Source organism: Macaca thibetana, chromosome 6 (genome assembly GCF_024542745.1).
Source record: "Macaca thibetana thibetana isolate TM-01 chromosome 6, ASM2454274v1, whole genome shotgun sequence".
NCBI classification, from domain to species: Eukaryota; Metazoa; Chordata; class Mammalia; order Primates; family Cercopithecidae; genus Macaca; species Macaca thibetana.
The window spans coordinates 9,572,909-9,589,680 of NC_065583.1; the positions used below are offsets into that span (position 1 = coordinate 9,572,909).

General features: G+C 52.3%; 1 protein-coding gene across 1 annotated transcript in view; it reads left to right on the top strand.

Annotated features, from left to right (window-relative positions):
• The first annotated feature begins 715 nt into the window (after nucleotides 1–715).
• The window catches only part of STK10 (serine/threonine kinase 10), a 149,545-nt gene continuing 133,488 nt past the window's right edge, over nucleotides 716–16,772 (top strand). Inside the window, exon 1 of the mRNA XM_050793159.1 lies at nucleotides 716–1,168. Within this exon, the coding sequence (XP_050649116.1) occupies nucleotides 1,013–1,168 (156 nt within the window). The 5' untranslated portion in view covers nucleotides 716–1,012. The remainder of the gene's footprint in view (nucleotides 1,169–16,772) is intronic.

Consider the following 16,772-nt stretch of genomic DNA (forward strand, 5'->3'; position numbering starts at 1 on the left):
GAATAAAGTTTTTAATATGCAAATACATCTGCAAACCCATCATGAAGCATAAGATAAATCACTGCCAAAGGAGCTCTTTCTTCCAGCTCTTTAATCATGGCAGGTTTGTGGATCGTGGACGCGGAGGCCCTGGAAAGCAGGACCGCGCCAGGAAGCCGGGGCCTGCAGGGACTGGCCGCGGCTCCACAGGCGCTGCCCGTCGCACACTAGGAGGCAGCACCGCGCCGAGGAACCCGCAGCAGACGAGCAGCCAGCGTGTGTGCCCGGGGCGAGTGCCCTTGCCTGCGGGCGTCCCCATAGTAAAAGTGGGGGCGAGGGCAGCCTCGCGGGATAGCTGCGGGAGGATTAAATGAACAAGTGCAGGTTCACCTTCTGGGCGCTGACAACGATCCGTGGGCTCTCGCGAAATGCCAAGTCGCCGTCCCCTTCGCTCCCACAAAAGTTCTGGGAGCCACGAGGCGCGGCGGGCTGGCTCCTGAGTCCATGAGCGGTCCCACCCAGCGGTCCCCGAAGCTTCTCCAAAGCCCAGCCCGCGGCTCGCGGCGCGTGGTGTGCGGGGACTACAGTTTCCAGAGTGCCCTGCGGCGACGGGCGGAGCCGGGGAGCGCCCGCAGCCAATTAGGGGGTCTCGGGGCTCTGCCGGGGAGCGGCAGGTGGAGCCCGGCCGCTGGGCGGGCGCGGGGACGGTCCCCCGGAACGGGTCCGAGGCTCTCGCAAGCAGGGCTGCGCCGGGCGGGGGCTGCGGGGCCGGCACAAGGGAGGCGGCCCCGGGGACCTGACAGGGCGGGGGCGGGGACGCCGCCGCCTGCGCGGTTCCGGGTGCTCCCGGCGAGGCGCTGCCCAGGGCACACTTGACCGGGGTCGGGCTGCAGGGAAGGGCGGGTCTGGGGAGAACCCCGAGAGCCGCGGCGTCCTCCAACTCCTCCTCCTCCTTCTCCTCGCGGCCGCCGAAGCCACAGCCCGAGCCCGAGCCCGAGCCCGAGCCCAAGCCGGCGCCACCGCGCCCCCGGCCATGGCTTTTGCCAATTTCCGCCGCATCCTGCGCCTGTCTACCTTCGAGAAGAGAAAGTCCCGCGAATATGAGCACGTCCGGCGCGACCTGGACCCCAACGAGGTGTGGGAGATCGTGGGCGAGCTGGGCGACGGCGCCTTCGGCAAGGTTTACAAGGTGAGGGCGCTGAGGTGGGTGGCCGGACCCGCGTCGAGGGGCTCCGGAAGGAAGGGATGCCCGCCCGGGACCCGGCCAGCCTGGCTCCGGCTCCGAGGGCTGCCTGGCTCTGAACTCGAGGTCCCTGGCCCTCATGCTGGTGACTCTTGTTTTTTGGGGGGAACGTCACTCGGCCCGGCCGAGTCCCTGCGCTCTGGGCGCCCCCTCCGGGCACGGCTGCCGCCCCCACCTTAGCCCTGTTTCGGAGCACTTCCTGTGTGTCCTGCACTGCGCTCGGCGCCGCACGGGGAGACAAAGGGGCGCTGACAGGACCTCAGCATCCGAGAGGGCCACTCGAGGAACCTTCCAGGGACCTTCCGTAAAACGGCGATAGGGGCACACACTTTTTTTTTTTAAAGAGAGACTATACAGATGCTGTGATGTGGACCGAGAAACTCGGCTGCGCTTTGAAGGGTTGGGAGCTGGGGACACATCTGAAGATGAGCCAGAGACAGGGAAGTGGGGTGGACGAGGGATGGCCCCTGGAGTGAGAGGTGGGGCTTGGAAAGGTGGGTTGGGGCCAGGCAGAGGGGGAGGTCAGGATCTGGTGAATGCTGAGCCTCGGGGAACAGATTTGATTCCGTCGGTCTGAGTCACAGCTGGGGAGTCTCCCAGCCTGCAGTCACCTCTCCCCTAGAGGAAGACTCGGCAGAGAGCTTTTGTGGAGTGGGTGGGGCAGAGCTGATTTTGTCTAGAGAAGTGTGGCAGCAAGACCTTAGTTTCTGCTCCTGAGAGCTAATTTTGAGGTGCTGAGTTGTTTTAGGGAGCGAACACCTACAGCTTGACTCCCCCCTTTCCCCTAAGAAAATTTTTACTGGAGACTCCCTCTTGTTAAATTGGCGTATACCTCCAGGAGACCACCTCTCTCCTAAGCCACTATCCTCCTCCTTGGGGCTCCTGTAGCTTGTAGGCCACTCTGACCCTAGGATTGCCCTTCTATGAGGCTGGACCACAGAGAAGCCTTCTCCAGCCTTCTCCTCTGACTTGAAAGTAGTCTATCACCTAGTTACCAGGGTAGTTCCTAGATGACCAGTGTTACAATAGCATCATTTGGGAGCTTGTTAGAAGTGAACAATCTCAGGCCCAACCCAGACCTGCTGAATTAGAGTCTGCATTTTAATAAGATCCCAGGTGATCCCTAAGCAAATAGGTTTGAGAAGTACTGCCCTAGAGGCTTGGAGTGGTGGCAGTTTTTTCTTTTTCTTCTTTTTTTTGAGAGAGGGTTTCCCTCTGTTGCCCAGTCTGGAGTGCAGTGGCACGATCTCGGTTCACTGCAACGTCTGCCTCCTGGTCTCAAGAGATTCTCCTGCCTCAGCCTCCCGAGTAGCTAGATCTACAGGTGCATACCACAACCCAGCTAATTTTTCTATTTTTTGTAGAGCTGGGTTTTTGCCACGTTGCCCAGGCTTGTCCTGAACTCCTGAGCTCATGAAGTCAGCTCGTTTCAGCCTCCCAAATGTTGGGATTACAGGCGTGAGTCACCCTGCCTGACCTGGAGCGGTGGCAATTTTGAGACCAACTAGGCCCACCTGGTGCCTCTTTTTTTTTTTTTTTTTCCTTTGCGACGGTGTCTCTGTTTCCCAAGCTGGAGTGCAGTGGTTCGATCTTGGCCCTCACTGCAACCTTCACTTCCCGGGTTCAAGTGATTCTCCTACCTCAGCCTCCCGAATAGCTGGGATTACAGGCACATGCCACCACGCCTGGCTAATTTTTGTATTTTTAGTAGAGATGGGGTTTCACCATGTTGTCTAAGCTGGTCTTGAACTCCTGACCTCAAGTGATCCACCCGTGTTGACCTCCCAAAGTGCTGGGATTACAGGCGTGAGCCACTAGCCTGGCCTGGTGCCTCTTTTGTTACCTTACCACCTCTTCTCTGAGCCCACGCTTCCTGTTCGGGGTGGGGAGAGGTCTTGTGATCCGAGAGGCAGTGCTTTTGGACTGCCCGATTTGCTGACCTCCTTTGCCTGAGGGCCTTGCCCATGTTTGAGGGCAGCTAGCTCACCCTCTCCTCAGCACATCTTTTCTTTATTCTCCTCAGAGCTGCATCTTCCTCCTAGGGTCCTCAGCCTTGCGGCTCTCCCTGGACACTGCCAGTGTCCTTGACTGTCTTAGAGCCTGCTCCTGCAGCTGTGTTCTGACTACCGTGAGGGCAGCTGGACCCTTGGTCAGCTCGCCACGGGACCCACTTTCTCCAGAAGGCTCAGTTGGTGTTTTTAGTGTATGCTTTTGAACATGGGTTTTTTGGGCCGGGTACGGTGGCTCACCCCTGTAATCCTAGCACGTTGGGAGGCCGAGGCGGGCGGATCACGAGTCAGGAGATTGAGACCATCCTGGCCAACATGATGAAACTCCATCTCTACTAAAAATACAAAAATTATCTGGGAATGGTGATGCGTACCTGTAATTCCAGCTACTTAGGAGGCTGAGGCAAGAGCATTGCTTGAACCCGGGAGGCGGAGATTGCAGTGAGCCGAGATGCCACCACTGCACTCCAGCCTGGCCACAGAGTGAGACTCCATCTCAAAAACAAAACAACACAAAACAAACGTATGGGTTTTTTTTTTTTGTTTTTCTCCGTTAGGGGCTTTCAATTGCATTCTTGTCCTGTTCCCTGAAATATATCCTGGCTTCACAGGGTTCATCTTCCTTTAAACTTAAATGCAGAACTTTGCTTTTGTGCTGGTAAGATTTTCTCTTGTCATTTTCAGTTGTGTTTCCTCCTGCTTTAGTTCCTTATAACTCCCCTGCTACTCTGAAAGTTTCATACAAAGGAGCTCATCCGATTCACAATCTGTACTGTGTCCTCTTGGTTCTCCAAAGCATGTGGAAAGTCAGTTTTTAAAAAAGTGACTCCAGGGCCAGACGCTGTGGCTCACGCCTGTAATCCTAGCACTTCAGGAGGCCGAGGTGGGTGGATCACTTGAGGTTAGGAGTTTGAGACCAGCTGGGGCAACATGGCGAAACCCCATCTCTATTAAAAATGCAAAAATAAAAAATTAACCGGGTGTGGTGGCGCATGCCTATAATCCCAGCTACTCGGGAGGCTGAGGCAGGAGAATTGCTTGAACCCGTGAGGCAGCGGTTGCAGTGAGCTGAGATCGTGCTACTGCACTCAAACCTGGGGGCAGAGGGAGACTCCGTCTCAAAAACGACAACAAAAAGTGACTTTAATTCTCTAAGTTGTGAGCTGGCTCCACCACAGCCCTCTCCTTCTACCTCTGAATCCACGATTTTCTCTTAATTAAGGGAGAGCCAGACCAAGAGAGTGGTGTGATGGCTGATAGACCTAACAGTCTATTCTGTTACTTTCTTGGCCTTAGCATGCTCTGACCTAAGCCAACCCTGTATGCCCTGGTGCCCAGAGAAGAGAAGGGACTAGAACCCAGGACTCTGGGCTTCAGTTGAACGCTCTTTCCTTAGTCACCAGCTAAGGAAGACCCATCCTGGATCAGAGATCCCTGTCACCCAGGCTGCCTACTCAAGAGGTGCTGTTTACTCACCCCTCCTGCTTGAAGTCGAAGCAGGTATTGCTTTTACTAAAGACCCTTGTAGTCAAGGACCACGACTCCTGCCTACTTGGTTATTCCCTGGCCTGGTCACTGAAGTAACCCAAACCAAAAATTCCATCTTGGTTCTATGGCTGGAACCAGAGATTCCATTTTGACACGGCACCTGAGAAAGCAATTGGCAGGGCGCTGAGGAGGGACTGCCAGCAGCACTGTTGTTCTTCTGACAGCCTAAGTGCTGAAGGCTTCCTGAGGTCTTTCTGGGCCTTGGAAGTCTGAATTTGTCAACGGTGTCAGGAGAGGACTCTCTGATTCCAGATTTCCTGATGAGTCTTCAAGTTAGCGGTCTCCGAGATATCAAACCTCTCTTTCCTCCTCTCCCTGATAAGCCTTAATCTGTCTGCCTCAGGAGAAAAAGAGGAGGATAGGATTGATTTTGTGCAAAGTCAAGCTCATTCTCACCCAATGCCTATGTGAATGCAAATTGGTTTCAAAAGAAAACCATTCCTACAAATTGGTTTCAAAAGAAAACCATTCCTAGTTAATTACTAGAATACAAAGCAGGCTGTAATCCCAGCACTTCTGGGAGGCTGAGGCTGGTGGATCACTTGACGTCAGGAGTTCAAGACCATCCTGGCCAACATGGTAAAACCCCATCTCTACTAAAAATACAAAAAATTAGCTGGGCGTGGTGGCACACGCCTGTAAGCCTGTAATCCCAGCTACTCGGGAGGCTGAGGCAGGAGAATTGCTTGAATCTGGGAGGCAGAGGTGGCAGAGAGCCGAGATTGTGCCACTGGCACTCCAGCCTGGACAACAGAGTGAGACTCTGTCTCAAAGAACAAAACAAAACAAAACAAAACAAAAAAATGAAGTAAAGTTAACAAGCTATATGGTTTCAAAATTCTTATCATTGCAAATCTTCATTTTGAAGAGGAGGTGGAAAGAGTAAAAGATGATAGGTTGAGTGGGAAAAGCTGACTTTAGCAGAGTGTGCTTGCTGTCATAGCAGCAGCAACACAGGTACTCATGCACCCACTGTGGACAGGGAACATGGAGAAACGAAAAGAGTTGGGTTAGCAGGCTGAGATGATTTTTCTGCTTCTTTTTGTTTCTTTTTAGAGATAGTGTCTTAGTCTGTTGCAAGGATTGGAGTGCAGTGGGACCATCATTGCTCACTTCCGCCTCGAACTCCTGGGCTGAAGGGATCCTCCTGTCTTAGCCGCTAGAGTAGTTCGGACTACAGGCACACGCCACCACATCTGGCTAATTTTTAAATTTTTTGTAGAGATGGGGTCTCGCTCTCTTGTCCAGGTTGGTCTTGAACTCCTAGGCTCAAGTGATCCTCCTGCCTCAGCCATCCAAAGTGCTGGGATTATAGGCGTGAGCCATGGAGCCTGGTATCCTTCTTAAAAATTGCTTCGTTGGCTGGGCGTGGTGGCTCATGCCTATAATCCCAGCACTTTGGGAGGCTGAGGTGGGTGGATCACAAGGTCAGCAGATGGAGACCATCCTGGCTAACACCGTGAAACCCCGTCTCTACTAAAATAGAAAAATTTAGCCAGGCGTGGTGGCGGGCGCCTATAGTCCTAGCTACTCAGGAGGCTGTGGCAGGAGAATGGCATGAACCCAGGAGGCGGAGCTTGCAGTGAGCCAAGATTGTGCCACTGCACTCCAGCCTGGGCAATAGAGCAAGACTCCATCTCAGAAAAAAAAAAAAAAATACTGCTTTCCAGCCTGAGGAACATGATGAAACCCCATCTCCATGAAAAATACAAAAAATTGGCCGGGCACAGTGGCTCACACCTGTAATCTCAGCACTTTGGGAGGCCGAGGCAGGCAGATCAGGTGAGGTCAGGAGTTCAAGACCAGCCTGGACAACATGGTGAAACCCCATCTTTACTGAAAATACAAAAATTAGCCAGGCGTGGTGGCAGGCGCCTGTGATCCCAGCTACTCCGGAGGCTGAGGCAAGAGAATCGCTTGAAATTGGAAGGTGGAGGTTGCAGTGAGCTGAGATCGTGCCACTGCAAACCAGCCTGGGTGAAAGAGTGAAACTCCATCTCAAAAAAAATTAGCTGGGTGTGGTGGCAGGCGCCTGTGGTCCCAGCTATGCAGGAGGCTGACGTGGGAGGATTATGTGAGCCTGGGAGGCAGAAGTTGCAGTGAGCCGCTGCACTCACGCCTGTGCACTCCAGCATGGGCAACAGAGTGAGACCCTGAGACCCTGTCTCAAAACAAAACAAAACAAAACAAAACAAAACAAAATTAGAAAATTGCTCTGGTTTTGATTTTTTGTTGTTTTTAAGCTTTTTTTTTTTTTTTTTTTTTGAGACAGAGTGTTGCTCTGTCACCCAGGCTGGAGTATAGTGGCGCGATCTCAGCTCCCTGCAACCTCTGCCTCCCGGGTTCAAGCAATTCTCCTGCCTCAGCCTCCCAAGTAGCTGGGATTACAGGTGTGCACTACCACACCCGGCTAATTTCTGTATTTTTAGTAGAGATGGGATTTTACCATGCTGGCCAGACTGGTGTTGAACTCCTGACCTTGTGATCCGCCCGCCTCAGCCTCCCAAAGTGCTGGGACTGCAGGCGTGAGCCACCGAGCCGGCCTTTTTAAACTCTTAAAAGATGTATTATTTTGCAAAATTGGGAATTTACCAAACAAATAGCAACAGTTAAACAGAAAAAAATTACCCTGGGTTCCATCAATGTCTGTTGACATTTTGATGTATTTCCTTCTAGACTTTTGATGTTGTGATGAATTTTTTTTCCCGCCTGATTCTGATCATATGTATCTGTAGTGTTTTATTTCTTTTTTTTCTTTTAGACAGAGCCTTGCTCTGTCACCCAGGCTGGAGTGCAATGGCGTGATCTTGGCTTACTGCAACCTCCACCTCCTGAGGCGGGAGGATCACCTGAGGTCAGGAGTTTGAGACCAGCCTGGCCAACATGGCGAAACCCTCTCTCTACTAAAAATACAAAAATTAGCCTGGCATGGTGGTGGGTGCCTGTAATCTCAGCTACTCAGGGAGGGTGAGGCAGGAGAATCTCTTGTACCTGGGAGGTGGAGGTTGCAGTGAGCCAAGATTGTGTCACTGTTCTCCAGCCTGAGTGACAGAGCGAGACTCTGTCTCAAAAAAAAAAAAAAAAATTTAAAATAGATTAAATAATCGTATGCCAGGCACTGTGCTAGGTGCTTTACTTAGTATATAATAGAAGACAATTATGTCTTTGTAAAAATCACAGAGCTATATAAAATCATGCAGTGAAAACTAGAGGCCTTATGGGAAAAATGGGATTGAGGGCACAGCACTCAAAAACTTCATCAGTGGCATCTTTTAAAGAAAGTTCAGAATCTCAAAACCAATAGTGCAGTTTTACGCAAGTTACACGGAGAAGAAATACACACATGCTGCAGTAGGCAGGCATCTTACCTGAAAAAAGATGCACCGCGTGGGTGGACGTGGGTGCTGGGAAGGCAGCAGCGTGGGGCGCTGTGGAAGGAGGTGTGCGTGCAATCAGATGGCAGATGCACATGGGTGTGGCTTAGAGGTGGTTGATGGATGTCAGAGGTGTGCGCCTGTGTGTTTTGTGCATTCCTTCAGCACCCGAGTCAGCTCAGTGCAGTTTTCTGCATTCATCTATGGCGTTCACTTGCTGTTTCTATATGTAACCAAACATGACCTTAATATTATAGCAGAATCACTCCCTGGTATGTCGGTGGTGTTGGAGCAAAGTTGGCAGGTTCAAAATAAGGGTTCTCACAGAGCTGACTGTATCTTGATGAACAGTTTTGTAGAGTTCTTGCTGTATTTTATTTTAGACAGAGTCTCACTCTGTCGCCCAGGCTGAGTGCAGTGGTGCAATCTCAGCTCACTGAAACCTCTGCTTCCTGGGTTCAAGTGATTCTCCTGCCTCAGCCTCCCGAGTAGCTGGGATTACAGGTGTGTGCCACCACGCCCGGCTAATGTTTTTTTTTGTATTTTTAGTAGAGACGGGGTTTCACCATATCGGCCAGCCTGGTCTTGAACTCCTGACCTCAAGCGATCCGCTTGCCTCGGCCTCCCAAGGTGCTGGGATTACAGGCGTGAGCCATTGCACCCGGCTGTTGCTGTATTTTAATTTACTTTTTAGGCTAGACTTTCTTGTATTTTTTTTTTTTTTTTGAGATGAAGTCTTGCTCTGTCGCCCAGGCTGGAGTGCAGTGGCACGATCTTGGCTCACTGCAACCTCCACTTCCCAGGTTCAAGCAGTTCTCCTGCGCTGGCCTCCCAAGTAGCTGGCATTATAGGCGCCTGCCACCATGCCCGGCTAATTTTTGTATTTTTTAGTAGAGATGGGATTTTGCCGTGTTGTCCAGGCTGGCCTTGAACTCCTGACTTCTGGTGATCTGCCCGCCTCGGCCTCCCAAAGTGTTGGGATTACAGGCATGAGCCACCACGCCCGGCCTAGGCTGCACTTTCAAAGGGAATTACTAGATCAAAGCATATGCCTATTTGAGGGTGATTTTAAAAATAAAATGAGATAAATTAATACAGGTCCCTTTTGTCTCTTGCTATTGCTGAGGGCCAATCCCCAAGTCCTCTTAACACCTCAAGCGCACAGGGGGCCTTGGCAGCTGCTGCTCAGAGCTTGGGTGCCTCTGCCGTGTGCTGGCTTTAGGAATGATGTGACATTCTGCCCTCCCTGCCTGATTGAGAGGAAGCCCAGGTTAAGTGAGGTAGGAGCCCTCCCAGGCCTTCTTGCCCATCCCTGAGCCACAGCCTTCTCCTTTCACCTCCTCTCCTGCCTACTAGATTGAAAGCCTGGGTTTCCACTTCCTCTGGGGATGGGGAAGGTCTCAGTGCTCCCCTCCTCCTCCGGAAAGAGATCTGGCCCCAGGCAGTAACCTTGTTTCCGCTCAGCCAAGTATTTTTAAACCCAAGTCCATGCTATTGTGAGTGGGTTTCTGACTCGTGACTCAGCCCCCAATCCAAGGGGGTCTGAACTTCCTGTGGATGACGCCCTTCACGGGGGCCCGGATTCTGCGTGGGGCCGTGCCCGCAGCCCTGTGGGTCTGATTTCACACTGGCCGTTCTGGGAATTTTTTTTGGCTGATGCGAAAGCGAGCCGTGGGGGAAGGGATGGAAACAAACAGATGGACCCGCCCTCCATCCAGGACTCTCCCATGGCCTGGCCTCCCAAAGTTACCTAGACTAGGGGATTTCTCCAGAGGCTGTCACCCCATAGCCCCCAGAACAGCCCTGGGTGGTCACTCCTAGGCCCCCTGCTGCTGAGGGTAGTGGAACACGGTAGTGGTGAAGGGAAGAGATTTGGGGTTCAGTAGGATGTTGGTCCTAGTGCTGGTCCTGTTTGAACCCCAAATAGGCGACCACCTCCTCCTCTGAACTTGAGTCTTGTGTCTGCAAAATGGAGTTGGCCACAGGGCTGAGGGGAGTTGAGGTGATATGTTTAGCGTCTGATTCTCACCCAGGAAGGGCTCAGGAAATGACGATGAGGTGTTATGATTGATGCTCTTGGTGTCAGATGGAGAAGCTCCTGACCCGCCACTACAACTTTAGGGACAAGGCAGGGATACTTCAGTGTTGATAGCATAGCCCTCATACCAGCGCTTCCTCACCTGGCACTACTGGCATTTTGTGCGGGGTCGTTCTTTGTTATGGAGCTGTCCTGTGCATTCTAGGGTGTTCACAGGATCCCTGGCTTCAACCCACTGGATGCCAGAACGCCTCCTTGCAGTGTGACAACCAGAAGTGTCCCCAGATGTTGCCACGTGCTCCGTGGGGGAGGGAGGCATAATGGCTCCAGCTGAGAACCACTGCCTTGTGCAGATGAGCGTCCCTTTATTCAGCCCGGCAGACAGTATTTGTTGACCTCCTCTGTCAGGTCTCTGGGTGTGCAATGAAAGAGTTGGGCCTTGCAGTCAGAGAAGCCAGGGTTTGCATCCTGGCTGTGCCATTTAGCCACTGCGTCCTTTCAGGCAAGTGGCTTGTCTCAGCCTCCCTCAGCTTCCCCATGAGTACAGTGGGGCTGAGTCCACCCGCGGGATCTGTTGTGAGACCTGCCTGAGTAACTCACACAGCGGGTATCCCGTTGGCCACAGTAGGTGCTCAGGATAAGAAGGCGGCCTCCCCTGCTGCTTCCCTTGTGTTGTGGGGGAGGAGACAGGAACGTGCTGCCTGCGATGAGAGTTGTACAGGGGCAAATAGGCAGCCAGCCGAGAGCGGGGAAGGTTCCACCTGGTACAGCAGGCGGGATGGTGATAAGGTGGAGAGAAGGAAGTCCAGGCCAGGAGAGAGGCTGGCTCATGAGGCCCGAGGTTGCTGACTGCTGGCCGTTGGGCCTGATGTGGGGGCCTGATGTGGCCTGAGGATGGGGCCACACGGTGTGGCCACCACGGAGGTTGAACCAAATTTGACTTGATTGCCAGTATTTTTAAATGAAGAGATTTCACAGAAAATCCCAGATTTCTGTCTTCTCTGTGAGTATCAGATAATTTGATCCTGGGCTGGGCTCACACCTGTAATCCCAGCACTTTGGGAGGCCGAGGCAGGTGGATCACCTGAGGTCAGGAGTTCGAGACCAGCCCAGCCAACATAGTGAAACCTCGTCTCTACTAAAATTATAAAAAATTAGCCGGGTGTGGTGGCTCATGCCTGTAGTCCCAGCTACTTGGGAGGCTGAGGCACGAGAATCACCTGAATCCTGGGAGGCAGAGGTTGCAGTGAGCTGAGAAAGCGCCATTGCACTCCAGCCTGGGCAACAGAGAAAGACTCTGTCTCAACAAAACAAAACAAAACAAAACAAAAACAGATAAGTTGGTCCCTTCTGCTCCTGGGCCAATGATGCTGTCCAAGGGAGCGTTATGCAGGCTATACAGGCAATGGCAGGTTTCCTAGTCACCTCATTCAAACCAGAGGAAAAATAGGGAAATGAATTTTAATGGTATATTTATCACTTCAGCATGTAGTAAAGCGGAATTAAAGCAATGTGTTATATTCTCTTTCATGCAGTCTTTGAAATCGGTGGGTGTTGCGCTTATGGCACATCTCCATCTGCACAGGCCACATACCAGGTGCTCGGTAGTGACATGTGACTAGTGACTACTGTGTTGGGCATGACAGATCTGACCTCTACTGTTGCTTCCTCAATCCCAGCGGTCATTGGATTTGGGAAGTGGGCATGGGCCAGGGCTGGGCCAGGTCCGCAATAGCATTTGGGGCGTGGCTCATTCGGGCTGCCGCAACAAAGTACCATAGGCTGAGTGGCTTGCAAACAATAAACATTCTATTTCTCATAGTTTGGAGGCTGGGAAGTCCAAGATCAAGGCTCCCACAGAGTTGGTGTCTAATGAGGGCCTGCTCTGCTTCCCAGATGGTGCCTTCTCGCTGTGACCTCACGTAGTAGGAGGGACAGCAGGAGAGCTAGCCTTCTAGGGTCTTTCTTTCTTTTTTTTTTTTTTTTTTTTGAGACAGAGTCTCACTCCTTCATCCAGGCTGGAGTGCAACCTCACTGCAACCTCCACCTCCTGGGTTCAAGTGATTCTTGTGCCTCAGCCTCCAGAGTAGCTGGGATCACAGGCATGCACCACCACATCTGGCTAATTTTTGTGTTTTTAGTAGAGATGGCGTTTTACCATGTTGGCCAGTCTGGTTTCAAGCTCCTGGCTTCAAGATATCCACCCACCTCGGCCTCCCAACGTGCTGGGATTACAGGCGTGAGCCACCACACCGGCCTCTGCGGTCTTTTTTTCTTTTTTTTACAAGAACACTAATCTCATTAAGACCTAGTCATTTCCCAAAAGGCCCCTCCTTCTAATGCTATCACCTTGGAGGTTGGGATTTCAACATAAGAATTTTGCAGGGACACAGAAACTCGGACCATAGCAGGGACCAAGTCAAGAGGGCTTTGAAGGCCAAGCCGATGAATTTAGACTTTGGCAGTTTTGACCTCAAAAAATGTCCTGCCTGCCTTAAGTCCCCCAGAGCCTGACCAGGTCAGCCCATGTAACATTAGAGAGGGACTCTCTTTTGATGGGGGAGGAGGCCTTGACCAAAGAGGTGACACAATTGCAGGGTGCCAGAGCCTGGATCCCTGGCTGCTCAAGACTAAGGAGGTCCATGCTGAATGGAGGCTGAGCCAGAGTGGCCAACCCTGGTGACTGAACCAGGCAGGTGTGGGAGGGAAGGCCAGAGCTATAGTTGGAACCCAAATCGGAGCCGAGGGAGTGTAGGTGATCAGCCCGAGAACGGGATGTTTGTGAGACGGGAGGCATGGAAGAGTCTAGGGCATCCTTAATCAGGAGGTGGAAAGAGAGCCGAGAGGATGAGACAGGAAGGCAAGCTCGTGTCTGCTGGGGATCAGAGGTGATCCGGGAACCTGGAGGAGTTCCTGCAGTTCAAGCCTGGCTCTACCTCTTGCAGGTTGTGTGATGCTGAGGAATTTACTTATCTCTGCCTCAGTTTCTTAAGCTGTGAAATGGTGATGGTAATGGTACAATCGCATAGGGCTGTTGGAAGATGAAATGAGATAATCCATGGAAACCACTTAGTCTAGGACACTGGAAGAAGTCACGTAAGTGTTAGCTTTAGATTGTCTATTGAGCACCTACTTGTGCAAGGCCCTGTGGGTTCCAAAGTGAAAAAGATAGATGAGTAGGGAGTTGACTTTTGCTCAGTTGCTACCTGTCCATCATTTATTCTTCTCTTATCCCCATGAAAGGCAGGGGAATATCCTCACTCTACACCTGATGAAGCAGAGGCCCAGAGAGGTACAGTGACTTACTCAGGGTCACACAGCTTTTTTATGGCAGGACTGGGACTCGCACCCAGATCTTTCTGGCCAGGAGTCTGTCTCTTTTCTCTTGCGGCACAGAGAGAAAGACAAACAGGTTTGTTGGGCAGTCCATGGTCGCTTCAATGCGGTGTCTGCTCTTGGCCTTGTGGTTTCTGTGCCCAGGAACATAACCCTTCTTTGCAAGCCTGCCTCAGCTGGATGGCGATGGATGGTGGCCTCTCATGCAGAGGAAGTGGTGAGGGGTGCAGGCAGGACTAGCACAGGAAGTGGCAGGGGAAAGGGGCGGGTGTCAAGGCGGGGAAGCCAAGCGCTCCTGGGGCCCCTCCTGGTGCCCTGGTGGGTGGGGCTGCTGGGACCGCAGCAGGCTGCAGTGCAGGGTGTCTCTGGGGCCTGTCAGCAGAGCAGGGAGGGCGGGGCTGAAACGCTTCCTTCTCCCTTCTCCCTCTCTCCCCCACACTCACCTTCCACTTCACTCTTTCTCTTCCCCTTTCTCTCTGCTTCCCCCGTGATGCATTTTTTCCCTTCTTCCCACATAGCTTACCGATTTTTTCATACTAACAGACTACACCAGGGCTGGCACAGTGGGTCACGTCTGTAATCCTAACACTTTGGGTGGCTAGGAGTTCACGACCAGCCTGGGAAACGTAGGAAGACTCCATCTCTTCCAAAAAAATTTTAAAAATTAGCCAGGTGTGGTGGCACCAACTGCAGTCTGGAGGCTGCTACTCTGGAGGCTGAGGCGGGAGGATCACTTGAGGCCAGGAGTTCAAGACTGCAGCAAGCTATGATCACACCACTGCACTCCAGTCTGGGTGACAGAGCAAGACCTGACTGGAAAACTGCTTGTCTGAAAGCATCAATAAGAAGAAAAAACAGGCTATACCAGAGCCAGAATTAGACACCTAAGACTTGGGGAGAAGGATGGGGAAGAGGAGGGACTTGACTGGTGCACGGGTAACTGAAGAGTTAACTCCAGCCAGCCTGGGTCAGGTGGTGGAGGGTGGTGGAGGCCGGTGGTGCCTCTGGGAGGAGCTGAGGGAAGCTCCGCGCCTTTCTGCTTCCGGACCATTGCACTGGCGGTTCCCCTGCCTGCCACTCTACCTGTGACTGCACAGCTGCTCCTCCTCATTCTCTCAGCTCAGATTCCTTCCTCACAAAGGCCTGTCCCGACCACCCCTCCCTGACCATGGTGGCAGCTGCCTGTAGATTTCCTTCAGGGCTGTTGTAACAAACTGGGATTCTCTTATGTGTCTCCTTGTTTATTTTCTGTCCCCTCCAACAGATGCGAAGTCCCTGAGGGTAAGGAATGATCTTTGTGTCCCCAGCATTTGGAACAGGGCCTGCGGAGGGTAGATGTTCAGTTCATACCTGCTGAGCCGCAGGCATGCGGTGGCTGACGCCTGTAATCCCAGCACTTGGGGAGGCCGAGGCAGGTGGGTCACCTGAGGTCAGGAGTTCGAGACCAGCCTGGCCAACATGGGGAAACCTCATCTCTACTAAAAATACAAAAATTAGCTGGGCATGGTGGTGGGTGCCTGTAATCCCAGCTACTCAGGAGGCTGAGGCAGGAGGATTGCTTGAACCCGAAAGACGGAAGTTGCAGTGAGCTGAGATTGTGCCATTGCACTCCAGCCTGGTCAACAAGAGCGAAACTCCGTCTCAAAAAAAAATTAAATAACAATAACAAAAAATACCTGCTGAGCAAATGAAAGGATAAGTGAGTGAATGCCGGGCTCCGCTTAGTCCCCCTCCCTGGGCAGACCCCTCTTAGTCACTCTCCCTGGACAGGCCCAGTGTTGTGGTTACAATGTGGCTACACTCGGGAGGCCGCACTGTGGTTATGATGTGGCGCTAGAATCAATTCTGAGCTTCCTCCTAGCTTCCCTGCCTGTTTGCTGTGTGACTTTGGGCAAGTCACCTTGCCTCTCTGATCCTCAGCATCTTCAGCTGTGACGTTTAAATCAAAACAGCACTTTGCCCGATTTTGTGAAGATTGATGCTTGTGGCCAGCCCTTACTGTCCTGCCTCACGCAGAAGATGTAAATGTGGCTGTTGTTACTGTGATTGTTACCATTTCTCTGGGGTGACTTAAGCTGATCGTCCCCTTCCTGGGGCTTGACAGAGGCAGATTCCCTTGAGGCCCTGAACCCCTCCCTTGCCTGTTACACTGGAGGGTGCTTCTGGGTGGGGGCGTGTGAAGAGTTCTGGGATCAGCCTGAAGTTTGTTGCGCTCTCTCTGTTAAGGAGATAAAAGAAGCCTGCATCCCAGCCTGGAGGCAGCACAGGGGTCTGGAGACGGCACAGGGGCCTGGAGACGGCACAGGGGCCTGGGCATGAGCCACTGTGCCCGGCCGCCTCAGAGGCTTTTGACCTGGGGATGCCGTTCATCTTGCAAGTCACAGCTCAGTTGTTGGCCTTGCTGTGTAACCCTGGGCAAGTGATGTCACCCCTCGGAACCTTGGTTTTCTTTTCTGCAAAATAGGGACAATAGTGCCTCTCCCAGTGGGACACAGGCATCTTTACACCTGCACCATCATGAGCCCAGTGCCAAGGACACAGAGCCAGATGTGGCAGAACCGACCGAAGCCCAGCATCACATCTGAATTCAATCTAGTGTTGGTGGAACACAGGGGTATAGCTTGGTCCTGCCATTTGGAGAGCATTTGACAACATGTAAATCAAGACCGAGTCTTTTGGAGGTGGCACCACGTGACCAGTGTGGCATGGCTCCATGATAGGGAGCTGCTCAAATAGAGGAGGGTCCCGTCACTCAGTGGAACATTCTGCCACCCTTGGAGATGACGTTGGGGAACAGTGTTTTGTGCTCTGAAGGGCTGTTCATGCCATACTGTTTGCTTTTTTTTTGAGATGGAGTTTTGCTCTTGTTGCCTGGGCTGGAGTGCAGTGGTGCCATCTCAGCTCACTGCAACCTCCACTGCCCAGGTTGAAGCGATTCTCTTGCCTCAGCCTCCCGAGTAGCTGGGACTATAGGTGCATGCCACCACGCTTGGCTAATTTTGTATTTTTAGTAGAGACGGGGTTTCACAATGTTGGTCAGCCTGTCTCAAATTCCTAACCTCAGGTGATCCACCTGCCTCGGCCTCCCAAAGTGCTGGGATTACAGGGGGATTACAGGTGTGAGCCACTGTGCCTAGCCATGCCATACTGTTAAGTGAAAGTAAGAATGACCAGTGTATACAGTTTAATCCCTATTTTGTAAAGTATGGAAGAATATGTGTGTGGCCAGAGCGATTATAATGAGT